General features: G+C 33.2%; 1 protein-coding gene across 1 annotated transcript; it reads left to right on the plus strand.

Annotated features, from left to right (window-relative positions):
- The first annotated feature begins 2,868 nt into the window (after positions 1-2,868).
- On the plus strand, positions 2,869-12,333 carry LOC148625342 (uncharacterized). Its single transcript, XM_088568786.1, has 5 exons — positions 2,869-2,960; positions 6,607-6,958; positions 7,641-7,711; positions 8,323-8,484; positions 9,709-12,333. Exons 2-5 carry the CDS (start codon positions 6,655-6,657, stop codon positions 11,518-11,520), a joined length of 2,349 nt encoding a protein of 782 aa, XP_088424912.1. The 5' UTR covers positions 2,869-2,960; positions 6,607-6,654; the 3' UTR covers positions 11,521-12,333.
- Positions 12,334-12,635: the final 302 nt, after the last annotated feature.

The following is a 12,635-nucleotide window of genomic DNA, read 5'->3' on the forward strand; positions in this document are numbered from 1 at the left end:
ATAAAAAGGAGGGGGTTGTCGTGTTAACATGGATGATCTTCAAATTAAAAAATGTCAGGAACTGCCTTGGCGGTGATACATTGTATTGGTGAACTAAGAGTTCTTACTTACATGTTTGTATGCTTTAGATCTACAATGATAAATAACTGCCCAGTTAGCAAGACGATGTTGAATTAACATCAAGAAATGGTTTATTTGGCTTTCGTCTATCCCGGACTTAACATTTTATAAGCAACTCGTCGAGTGTATCTAGAAAAGCAGAGGACGCTTACCCTACCGGTGCACCTGGTCCATGCACCTATTTTTGTGGAATCTGAGTTGCTCATTTTATTATTTTTTTACGTGTTATAATTTTGGTTCAGTATTTCATGTTCTTCATTGTGTGTGTCTGTTTTACCTGTCTAGTCGACGTCTTTATCCTTGGACTATATTTTTTTGTTTTCCCTTCGAACATTGGTTCCCTTGATTACTCTTTGAAGAATTTAATTTCAGAAGCAAGCTTTCTAATCGGCTATCGGCTAGACCATGTAAATTTTGTAATATGACTGAGTGCTGTGACATCATCAACCCTTTTTAATGATCAAATCGTTCAATGTTGATACTGAAAATAAACCACATTCAGGATTTTTTTTGGTTGGAAACTAACACTACGTGCAGTCGACCACCCCTTATACAAACCTGATCTTTAAGAAACTATATTTGATATTATGAAGATGCCGTCTACCCACAGGAAAGATGAATAGATGAAGAGATAAAATAAAGTTAATTTGGAAATTGCACTTTTCTTCTAGATAATTTACTTGTGTATTAACCTCTCTGTTTTAACGAAAATAAAAAGTGACGACATTTACGTCTATTGGTCCGCATTTCGCGATTCAGACATTCCCAAAAAGCTAAATACTAGCAGGGATCTAATATAAACTCCCCGATAGTAGTAAGATTTTGATCAAGGATTTAATCTTGTAATTGGATTGGGGTTGTTTAGAAATTAAATTAATTTTTTTTATTTTTGACCAAGTTATGTTTGCACAACCGATTTTGAGTCAATTTACGTTTATTCACAAGGTACCAAAGATTCGTTATATTGCATTACTCGGTCAAAAGTCATATACAGAGCTCGACTAAATAAATCAGTACACAACAGGCAAAGCCTAAAGACCCCTAAGGGTACATCATTTTCATTGAAGCAAAATAAATTCCTTGTACAAAAGTAAAAGAAAAAATGTTGAAATAAGATAGCAAGTTTGGTGGACAATGGCGTTCGAGAAATAATTTAGCATTTATAGCGAAATAACTTACTGAGTGGGTTAAAATAAAAAAAAAATAAATCACCGAATTCCCGTCATGAGAATAGATACTCCAGTAAAACGTTACACAGTGTGTTTTTATGTAATTGAAGCATTTTAAGACTAACGAGTAAAAATAGTGGAGTTTTCCTTTAAGGAAGAAAGTAATATACAATAAAAAAATATGCATGAATTGATTTGAACTTTTAACATAATATTGAGAATCGGAACTACTCGGTCATTTCCACTACACTAAAAAAGTAACGTGTTTATCCTTGTAACCAAAAAGGTCGAGCAGTTCCGATTGAATGTGTAACGGGAGAGCATGATTTGACTCACAAAAGTATACTCCGCCACCGAGGATCGAATCCTAGACCGCTCGGTGACAAGCAAGCGACAAATCGATTCGGCTAAAGAATTAATCCTTTAGCCAAGTCAATTAACTGGCTATTTAAATCTCACTACCAACAACAACGCAGGTAGGCCATCCTGCCACATTTCCCCCACCTTAAGAGTCTTCGTACCACGAACGACTCTAACAGTAGCTCAATAGCTAACCAAACCCCGTGGGTTTTTAGTTGGGCGCGGGATGTAACGGGAGAGCATGATTTGATTCACAAAATTATACTCCGCCATCGAGGATCGAACCCTAGACCGCTCGGTGACAAGCGAGCGACAAACTGATTCGGCTAAAGAATAAATGCTTTAGCCAAGTCAATTAACTGGCTATTTAAATCTCACTTCATACTACAACGCAGGTAAGCCGTCCTGCCACAATAATATTGACAGAAATTTCAGACACTTATAAATGGTCATAACAAAGGTAAGGAAAGGGAAAATAGTCAAAACATCTTATTACCACCTTACAAGATTTCCTAGGAAAAATTAACACTTTTTTACATGCCAAGTACATATGTACGAAAGCCTATTGGACTCATTTTCGTAGACTTAAAAGAAAACAATTCTCGTGTAACAATGAGAAACGTTTGTCTTGCTTGTGTATATAACGGAAGAAGAAAATCTTCTATTTGTCTGTCTGTATTTCAACACTTAGACTTTCTTTTTTTCCCCTAGAATTTTCAATTTTCCCTTTATTGTATTGGACGTCAAAATGGGGAGGTTTATTTGTTCTTTAAATAAAATAGTAATTTGTGTTTTAAACACAAGAAAACGTGACTAGATCCTGGAGAAAATATGGGATTCTATTTGCAGTTTTACTTATCATACCGCCATTTTATCTCAATGTGTTTTTTCTTTTCTCTTTGTTATGGCTCTGATCCTGACTGAGGCTAATGGGGATATCAATCTCTTACTATAATAGTTTGGTAATGTCGTACCGTTACTCAATTACTTGAATCATTGTACTAAATTTATATGTTCTTTATAGGCCCTGAAATTTGGAATAAAAAATCCCATTCTATTGTACTCTAATCTATTCTATATATTACTATTTCGGTGTTCTGATCTTTCAAGTTAAAGAGTGTCTGTGTACCCTCTTTTTGTCTTGGTAGATATTGTAAGTTTTCAGTACTTGGGTACTTTGATTTTGTTTACAGGAAAATCTTTCTTTAGTACTAAATAGAAAAATTCTACTTCCGGTTGGCGGCAAAATGGCCGAAAAGTTGTTGACAAACAGCTGAGTTAAAATTTTAAAAAGTTTTATGCCGATTTGAAGTAATTTAAGTGTATAAGACATACACTAAAATATCATCTGCCACACATAATATTTAAAAAAAAGCATAACATGAATTAAACCATCGAACGCGCTTGAAGAGTCTTTTCATTACGATAACGTTGCCCTGTGACTGTGTCGCCTGTGACCAATATACTCTCCCAACAGGGTAATGTCAAGAACGATTCCAACCCATAAATCGCAATGACGCAGACCCTGATATGATTCACACCTGGCATACACAAATTTGTTTAGCTTATCTTAAATGTGTGTATGCAGTGATAATTTCAGCGTGGAAAAGTACAGACAACAGGATCTTGTCTGGCACAGCCTCCTCCTAGGCTGAAAATGGGTTTCAGAGATTTTGACCCCTTTGGAATTGTTCTTCTGACTACTTTTTTAGTTCATTAAATATTGAAAATATAGACTAAGATATGATAAAAATGCAGTGGAAATTATACATTATACATGTAATTATTCCAGGTCATTAATTGTATATCATCATGTTGTAAGCCCGAATCCTTTGTTTGTTTTTGAATTTTTAAAAAAAAACATGTTTTGTTTTTAAGGGAACTAATTCTTTAAGTTTGTCACCCCTATTGTGAATTTCCTACTTAATGCATAGAGAACACTTCATCACATTGAGTTTAACATTGGATATAAGTCATGGAAAATGTGACAGCCATGTGGACTGAAATTTTCTACAAGATCCTGACTTGTGGTCTCAATACTCTCATTGGCGTTTGCAATGAATTTCAGTTCATTTTCGTCAATTTCAACAATGGTCGCGGTTTCAAAATCTTCAACAATAGTTTCAGCATCAGTGCATTGCAAGGCGCTTATTGATGAAACTTTTCAGTTTGAGCATTAACACTTACAGAAATGATAAAAGCAAGAAAATGTTGAATACTTTTCATAGATGTATTTAATATTACTTTTTGCAGTGGAAAAATGGTCATTATGAGTAATAGTGTGGAATCATAACTGTTGGGAGAGTAGCGGACACAGGGTTATGTTATCAGATATAATGGCCATTCAGCATGTTAAGCTGTGTCTCTTGTATATTTGTGTATAGTGTCATGTCTATATCATGAAGCACACACTGAGTACAACATCTTGATTTTCATAGGATTTTTTTGTTCTCATCTTATGTATACTTTAATCATTGTCAAGCCCTACAGTTAATTTCCTATTTGTTCTCTCACTTATACATGTCGATGAATAGTACTTGCCAGCAATTTGATTGGGTGATTCCGGAAAAATAGCGCTCATGATACCTAAAGCGATGTGAAGTCACCTCTTATTTTCAGACTTCGCCCAACATCGGGACTGTAATCCGTCCTTTAGCAGTATTTTGCCAGAGCTATCTTTCTTTTGATTACAATTCAAATAATAATGGCACCTGATCAACAAAGGTTTAGTGAAATATGCACTTATTAATCCTTTACACGCACATCTGTAACCAAGTTTCTAGCAGTAATCAAAAGAATGTAATTAAGGGACGAAGACCACAACATGGAAAATAGACATACACAACAAAGAACATTAAGTAACTAAAATAATACATGCATTTTTTGTATAAAGTAACAAAAGCAAATGAGCAACTCAGACTTCACTAAAAACTGGGAGCATGGACCCGGTGGTAGGGTAAGCGTCCTCTGCTTTTCTAGAAACACCCGCTGAGTTGCTCATAAAAAGTCAAGTCCGGAAAAAATCCTCCCTTTTTGTAAGTTTATCATTTTCGATATTAATACTAAGATCAAGAAGTGAACATTCTTATTATCAACATTTGCTTTTTTCAGATAGTTCTACAGGATATATATATCTTTGGTATAAATATTGAAATCATCATTTGTTTAGAGCCAAATATCTAAAAGTGTTATTATGTTTTTCTTCCAGATGTTGTTTGGAAGAGTCTTTATTTATTCTAGCCATGAATTGTGATTTGTAACAGTACAGAAAGAGCTTTGCAATAAGTTTGTTCATGGGAACTGCAATAACTTGATAAACGGTTTTGCCAAAGCATATGTAAATGTTGTCAAACGATTTCATTATAAAAAAGTTCAACTAAGATGCTTGTAGTTTTTATGTTTTTCAGTACTAAAAAGATGATCTAAAAGAATTGAAACAAATATATTCATATCCCGATTTATTAAATGACCATTTGATAAGATATGAATTTTTGTATCATGAGATTATGAAGAATTGTTTGATTCTGGAATCATTTTCCTTATGCTAACACAATATTCAATACAAAAATTTCGTTTTTATACCCCACACAACAAAGTTGCTAAGGGTATAATGTTTTTGACCTGTCAGTCCATCTTCAATTTTCTGGACTTTTTTTCTAAACGCTTGCAGATATTGACATGATTTTTGGTATATAAGTTCACCATGATAAGTTATAGGTCATGTTTAACTTTAGTTCTGCTCAGATGATTTTTATTGAAATTACGGGCCTTGAAATTAGCAAAATTCAAAGAAATAACAGTTTCCCGACTTTTTTCTTAACGCTTGCAGATATTGACATGATTTTTAGTATTTGAATTCATCATGATGAGTTATAGGACAAGGCTGTAGGTGGTTCTGCTCTAATGATTTTACCAAAATTACGGGCCTTGAACTTAGCTAAATTCACAGAAATAACCGTTTTTCTGACTTTTTTCCTAAACGCTTTCAGATTATGGCATGATTTTTGGTATATAAATTCACCATGATAAGGTATAGGTCAAGTGTAGGTTTTGTTCTGCTACAATGATATTTACTTTGGATTAACTAAAACTCAAAGAAATCACAGTCTGGAGTTTTAAACTACCATTCTGAGTAACAGAAGTTAGTTACAAGATAAAAGTCTAAAGCCTAAAAAACACTCTTATTCCTTTTTTTTATTGGGGTCCTTCTACATGTATTTCTCTTTCGAAGAAATTTACTTTAGTATCCAACTTAGGGATGCATGGGGTATGTGAGTGCGCTCACTATGGTTCTTTAATTTATTGAAATTTTATTGATTTTACGTTATAGACCTAGTTATGTTGAACTGTTTACATGTTAATAAAAAAAATTTAGGAACAGAACAATTTTCCACCAGAACTTTGAAATATTCTATTAAATTCTGGTTTTAAAAAACCTGTCGAATCTGTTCCATTCCTTTCATTGGCATCGCCATATCACAAGTCTGTACCTGTTTTATGCATATGCTCCTGCAGTTATGGTCTATTGACTAGAAAATTCAATGTTAAGATTTTATGTTTTGTTTCTGATAAGGTCAGTTAAACATGATTCACTTGTATTAGGTGAATAGTATTTGATATGTAGTTGCTTTAGCATCCCTATTTTACAATTATATAACTCTTTCATGCATATAACCCTTCCCCATCCCCCACCCCCTTGTCATAGACTGTTGACTTTGAAATTTTCTGTTTCGTTTGAGTTTGATGTATGCAAACAATAAACTATACCTGAGAAATCTGTCACTTTAGTGGTGTCAAATGATAACACTGTCCATTATATAAAATTTGTAACAATGTCAGTATCAACTTTTTATTAACAGTGTCCATTTGCCACAGGCAAGACAGTTCTCTGTGGTAAAAGTTTATTTTATTTGCTTGTGCATTGTACTTATATTATGCTTACTTTTTCTGTTCTCAGGATGTTCTGGTAATCAGATTTCTGCAAGTTGCTGAAAGAAGTTAAAAAATGGATTTAGACAATTTGACACTTGAAGACTGTATGTGCAGTATATGCATGTGTATTTTTGTTGAACCTGTTACAATGCCATGTACTCACACTCTGTGTATGCCATGCTTCAAACAAAATGTTGAAGCTACTAGTCTTACATGTCCCCTATGCAGAAAGAGAATTTCCACTTGGGCAAGGAAGGCAGCAAGGGACAAAACTCTTATTAACAGTGAATTGTGGATAAGAATCAAAAGTATGTTTCCAGATAAAGTTGAAAAAAGACTTGATGGAGAAGATCAGGAAGATGAGTCTGAAATGGAAGGTACATTTAATGAAGTTTATGCTTTTATGCGTACATTCTTGGGCAGTGTTAAGTATCATATATGATATATGGATACATTAGCAAACAGCTGTTTTCTAAAATTTGATAAGCCGACTCTCCTAGTACAGCAGTTTTTGGTGTGCTCAATTTCACAACTGTTTAAGAAGTTTGCAACATTTTTGTTCATCAACAAAAGTGTTATCAGCTAGGATAAATACCTTTAGCATAATAATAACCAATTATGCAGAAAATTACTCCAGTTTTTACTTACTGTACTACTGTAGAAAACGTTTCGATATGGAAATTACCAAGGAGAGTAGACAAACTGAGAATAATGCACGTTTATCTTACTTAATTGTCTTGAACAGATCTTTATTTTGATACACTTATTTGTAATTAATACTTAACTCAGACATTTCATAGATGATTTCAATATAACATAAGTTAGATACTTCCTATTTCATCAGGAGTAGATTCTCACACAGTGGCAATATAAATCATGATCTCAGTCTTCTCTCAGTCTTCTCTGAGTTTGAAAAATGGGTAAAAGATGAATTTTACATATTAAGAACACTACTAATATTTGTTACAAGAGTAATGCATTGTGAAGCAAATATTGTGTCTTTTTTTAAGCTTTATACATTTTCTCAGTTAATTTGTACATGCATTTTTCTTCTCTCAGTTTTCCATCCTATCATCAACCTTGCTCAACCTGGTGAAATCAGACAAGAATATGAAGAACAACTAAAAAGGGTAAGAATTAGGCAGTGTCTTCAGATATATTTCTTCATAGCAAAAATATATATGTATGGGGCCTAAAAAATGTTTTGTGTTTCCAGTAAAATCTCCTTCAAAATTAGGGGTGGTCGGAAGTTTTTTTTTTTTTTTTTCTGAAACCATAAAGAAATTAGGGTTGGCAGGTTTGGTCATTCACACATGATTATTTTTGCTGTAAGTGTAGTCAGCTTGCAAAGCTTAAATCATCAGGCTTTTGGCTAATATTACAGTGTTAATCGTACATTGTAGCCAAAATTAGTGCAAGAAAATAAACACATGCATCACTGCATAAAATCTATAAACCATAAAAAAAATTCACTCAACAAATATTTTTCTGCCATAAGAGATTTAGAGTAAACATCTTCTGCAGCAATGAAATAACCTTGGTGTGTTAATTATGCATTCAAAATTGTATATGAAACATGATGAGGAAGATAAAACTATTTTCTATGTACTTATAACTTTAATAAAATAAAATTTTCAAAAGTTTGCTAGATACATTTGTAGGAATACAAACCCGCTTTAACCCAATTCATATATAAATATATATTTTACAAAAATATGATACCCAAAATAAATTATTTTAGCTTGAAAAAGAAAGAGAACTAGAACGACAAAGAGAGATAGAAGCCAGCGAGGCTCTTATTAGACGGCTTGAAAGAGAGAGACAAGTCAAGTCAGTTGATCAACAGATGATTGAAGAAAGGGACCAGGAGCTTGCCAGAGAACTAGAAAATGTAGTGAATGAGGTATTACTTAAAAAGTTATAGATTTAGTTATTCATGCTTAGTACCTTTTTGTCCTGTAAAACCGGGATTCTTGTGCTCAGTGCTTAAGCATGCCAAAAAGAGAAAGGTACTGTATACTGTGAAGTATACATGGCAGTTTTTTTTTCACTGTTTTAGTGGTAAAGCCTGTAATGCAAAAGTTAAGCTATTGTGAATTTTTTCGTAGAAGAATATTCTACTATGATTTGGGGAACAATTGCAAATTCAAAGCTGCCCAAACACAGATTGATAGCAGAAACCATGAGAAAAAGACTGTGAAAACTTCCTTGTTTACAGTATTTATTTCCAGATTTCTAGCTCTTAACAATAAAAGGTATGATACAGCCATAGAAGACAAAATGTGGAAAATTATTATAGTATTTAGTTGACAGGCATGGATAATACATTTGCTGTTGATTTTGACAGAATATCTTTAATACGCTCATGTGTTTTTAAAAATGTTTGCATTGGTGCAGTTTTGTGATTTATGTAGTAGTTTATTTAAAACATTTAACTATTTTTCATTGTTCTATCACCTTTTTTCTTTATAACTTTTTTTAAACACATACCTGTTAACATGTGGAACAGGTCATGTGGTAGATATTTAGATGAAAGCAATTTTTCTGTGTAAACACTCTATTATTTAGTATTTTTCACATGAAATATAGTCCTTTTATCCAAAAAACTTCCCTCAGATTTTACATTTCTATATTTTTCATTGGCCCTGTGAAATTCTCCCCCTCTATTGTGGGAGCTTTAACAGGTATGTTTACTTAACCAAATTGATTTTAATATTGTAGAATTGACAACTGTTAGACTTAGGCAATTTTCAGCAAAACTTGGTCTCATGTGTTGTCCACAACAACTTGCAGGATTGTTATAAAACTTAATGGGGTGTTCGATAACATATTTGGATGTGCATGTTGTCGGGGATGTAGGTTTGGACCAAAATTGTAAAATGTCAGCTGTTGGATGTTTTTCAGCATAACTTGGTCTCATGTGTTGTCTGCTGATTGCGGTTTAGAGTTGGGGGATTTAGCAATAGCAGTAAAATTGTATTTCAAAAGTGCTTAGTTTATCCTTATAAAAATTGTGTCCTTAAATGTACAGGGTTCAACAGGATGTGGGGGAAATTAGTCCTGGTAGGGGCAATGTCTAGTTATGTCTAATTTTAATTCAACATTGATGATGATTTGATTATTGCAGGCTGGGACAGATAGCCCATTTAATATATTACTAAAAGAATCAAGAAACCGTTTAACAAGGAGTAGAGGGTCATCAACAACAAGTTCTAAACAGTCACCACTGACAATTCAATCATTTATTCAGAAGATGAGGGATGCTGAGAAATTGAAGGCAGCTGACAGATTAGCATCTAGGTCAGGTCAAGATTCTCCTTATCCATACACATGCTACACTCCATCTGACAAAGACCAATCATCTCGTCCTTCAACGGTAACATTTAGTTCAAGATCATCTGCAAAGTCTTCAACAAGTTGTACTAGTTACAATACTGATGCAGACATTGAATGGGAAATAGTAAATACCAATAATGATGCTGCGGCTTCAAATGATAGTAAATCTGTCAAAGGTGATAAAAGGCCAGCTCAAACTGTTACATGTACTGCTAGGAGTGCAAGTGCTATGAGCTCAGACAGCATAAACCAGGAATTAAACCATTTCAAGCCTATTAAAATTTGTCCATTAACACCACCAAAGATAAATGCCAATGGGAAAATTGTTGAAACCCAGGTTATAAGGACAACTCCTAGAAATTTGATGAGGACTGATAGTTTTTCTCCTTCCACTGCAAATTCTCTGTCAGACATAGATGCCGGCAGTCCTGTTATGAGACGTCGTTTATCTGAGCTTGAGGAGGAAAGGAAATCACAAGTAATGCAAAATTCAAAAGCTACAGAAACCTCAAGCAATGCTGAAGATAAGAAAAATGACATTGCAAAATATTTCACAAAGAGGTCAAAAGCTTCATCCCCGTCAGAAAATATACCCTCTCTAGATAAGGCAATAGATCAACCTAAAATACAATTGAAGAAAGCTATTATTCCTTTAGAGCCAATTTTTGATAATGTTGATGATATTCATGACTTTGATGATGCTATGGCCCCTTTAATGGAGATAAAAAACTTGCAGACAAGGCCACCACTAAGACAAAAGCCAGTAAAACCAAGACAAAGAAATGTTTCAAGGCATGAAGATATAAGCAACAATTCAATTTTAACTCCCCAGCGATCAATAAGAGATTGGTTGTCTGGAACTCTAAGTCCTAATAGTGCTGTTAAGGTTGCATACAAGGATTTTAATAGACATCATTCTAGTGACAATAACTCCTCTTTAGATACAGTAGTTGATTCCAAAGAAGGAATTCTGGATGCAGTCCAAACAACACAAATAGGAAGTAATAAACTTCAACTTAAATCTTACCCAAAACGTAAGCACAAAGCTTACCATGTTAGTGACTATGTCTATCCAAAATTATCACCAAGGAAACGGGAAAGTTGTATTCAAATAAGTAGTGATGAGGAATTTGATAAGGATGAAATCGATTCAGATAAAGAAAGTATAGAGTGCCCATTGCTTCCTGTAATGAAGAAACCAAATCTTAATAACAAAGAAACCAACCACTCTTTAAGGAACAGAAAAAGGAAACGTGTGAATGTCTCACAAGAAAGAGGCCTAAAAAAACTCAAGTCAGCAAGACTTTCCAAGCACCAAGATAAACGGATTAAGACTATGCATACATTTTTAAGATCTAGACCCAAACGTAGAAGGGTTAGTGGCGGAAGTAGTCATAGCAGTATTAGTTGCCATAGTAGTTATAATGAAATGCCACACAATGAAAGTATCATGTCTGAGAAAGAAGCACAAGAAGAAGCAGATAGGCAATTAGCTCTAGAACTTGAAAAAATGTTTAAATTGGAAGGAAAGGGTAAACTCAGTGCTATAAGAATTAAAGGTTCTGATAATGAATACAGCTTTAGGAGAAAGGTCAAAACTTAAAATTATGTTTCTACTTGTGAATTATGTTATGTTAATGTATCTTATAATACAGGTCCACCTGAAAAGAATGTTAATGTATTTTTGATACAGGTCCACCTGCATGTAAGAAGAAAAGGTGATAAGTCAAATTTTTTTGTAAAAAAAAAAGTTTTATTCCTGTTTTTGTTATTGTGAAACAAATACATGTACATGTAGATTAAGTACATGCAGTGTTTGAGTTACATGTATATTAAACTTTTACATTAGATCAGTCTTGCTGTAAATGAGTTTGCAAATATAGGGACTAGTTGGAAATTATCTGAACTTGTCTGCTTTGCTTTTTTAGCAAAAAAAATATTTCCAACATTGAAATGCTTAGAGTTAGTTTTCAGTATTGTCTGGAAACAATTTTTGAATTGAATGTTTTATGTTATGATGTTTTAAATGTTTTTGATTTTTATTGTAAGTCTAGAACTATTCAAAATTTTTAATAGCCTTTTTTAAAATCATTTATTTATTTTTCTGTTGTGTGTTCCCACCTGAAAAAGAATTGATAAAAGCTTTCAAATGGCAATGCAATACATTTTTAGAAAAGGAAATACTATTCTTAACAGTTCTTCATGTGTATGCTTTGGATTTTGTGCTTTTTTTTAAAAAAAAAACTTTGTTGTTTTATGAATTTTATCACATTATTCCTGGTAGATTTATTCATTTATTAAATGTACTGTTTCATGTCACTGAAAGTATTAGGTTTTTAAAAAAAAATTATTTTTTATTACTTCATTAGAGCCAAGTTGTATCTGATTTTTTCAAAGATTAAAAAATATCATGCGGTCATTGATCTCACACAGATTTTCAAATGACCAATTTGCTTTTGAACTGGTAAATAGCTATACAAATTATTTCCAAGAACAATCCATAATGAGAACTTTTTTAAAAGAATATTCCTCATGAAATGTGAAGCTGACTTGTTTGTGTGTTTGCTATCAACTCTTTCTAGGTATAATGTTAATGTGTGAAATATACAGAGTATTGCCAAACTACATGTGTTCATGAAACATATTTTTTTTAAGAAGTAAAATAGGACGGCCACTTTAAAGTAAAATTAATGTTACCTCAGGTTAAATTGATTTCTT

This window comes from Perna viridis, chromosome 2, assembly GCF_037379345.1.
Source record: "Perna viridis isolate PV_CMFRI_1.1 ecotype Kerala chromosome 2, ASM3737934v1, whole genome shotgun sequence".
Classification (NCBI taxonomy): Eukaryota; Metazoa; Mollusca; class Bivalvia; order Mytilida; family Mytilidae; genus Perna; species Perna viridis.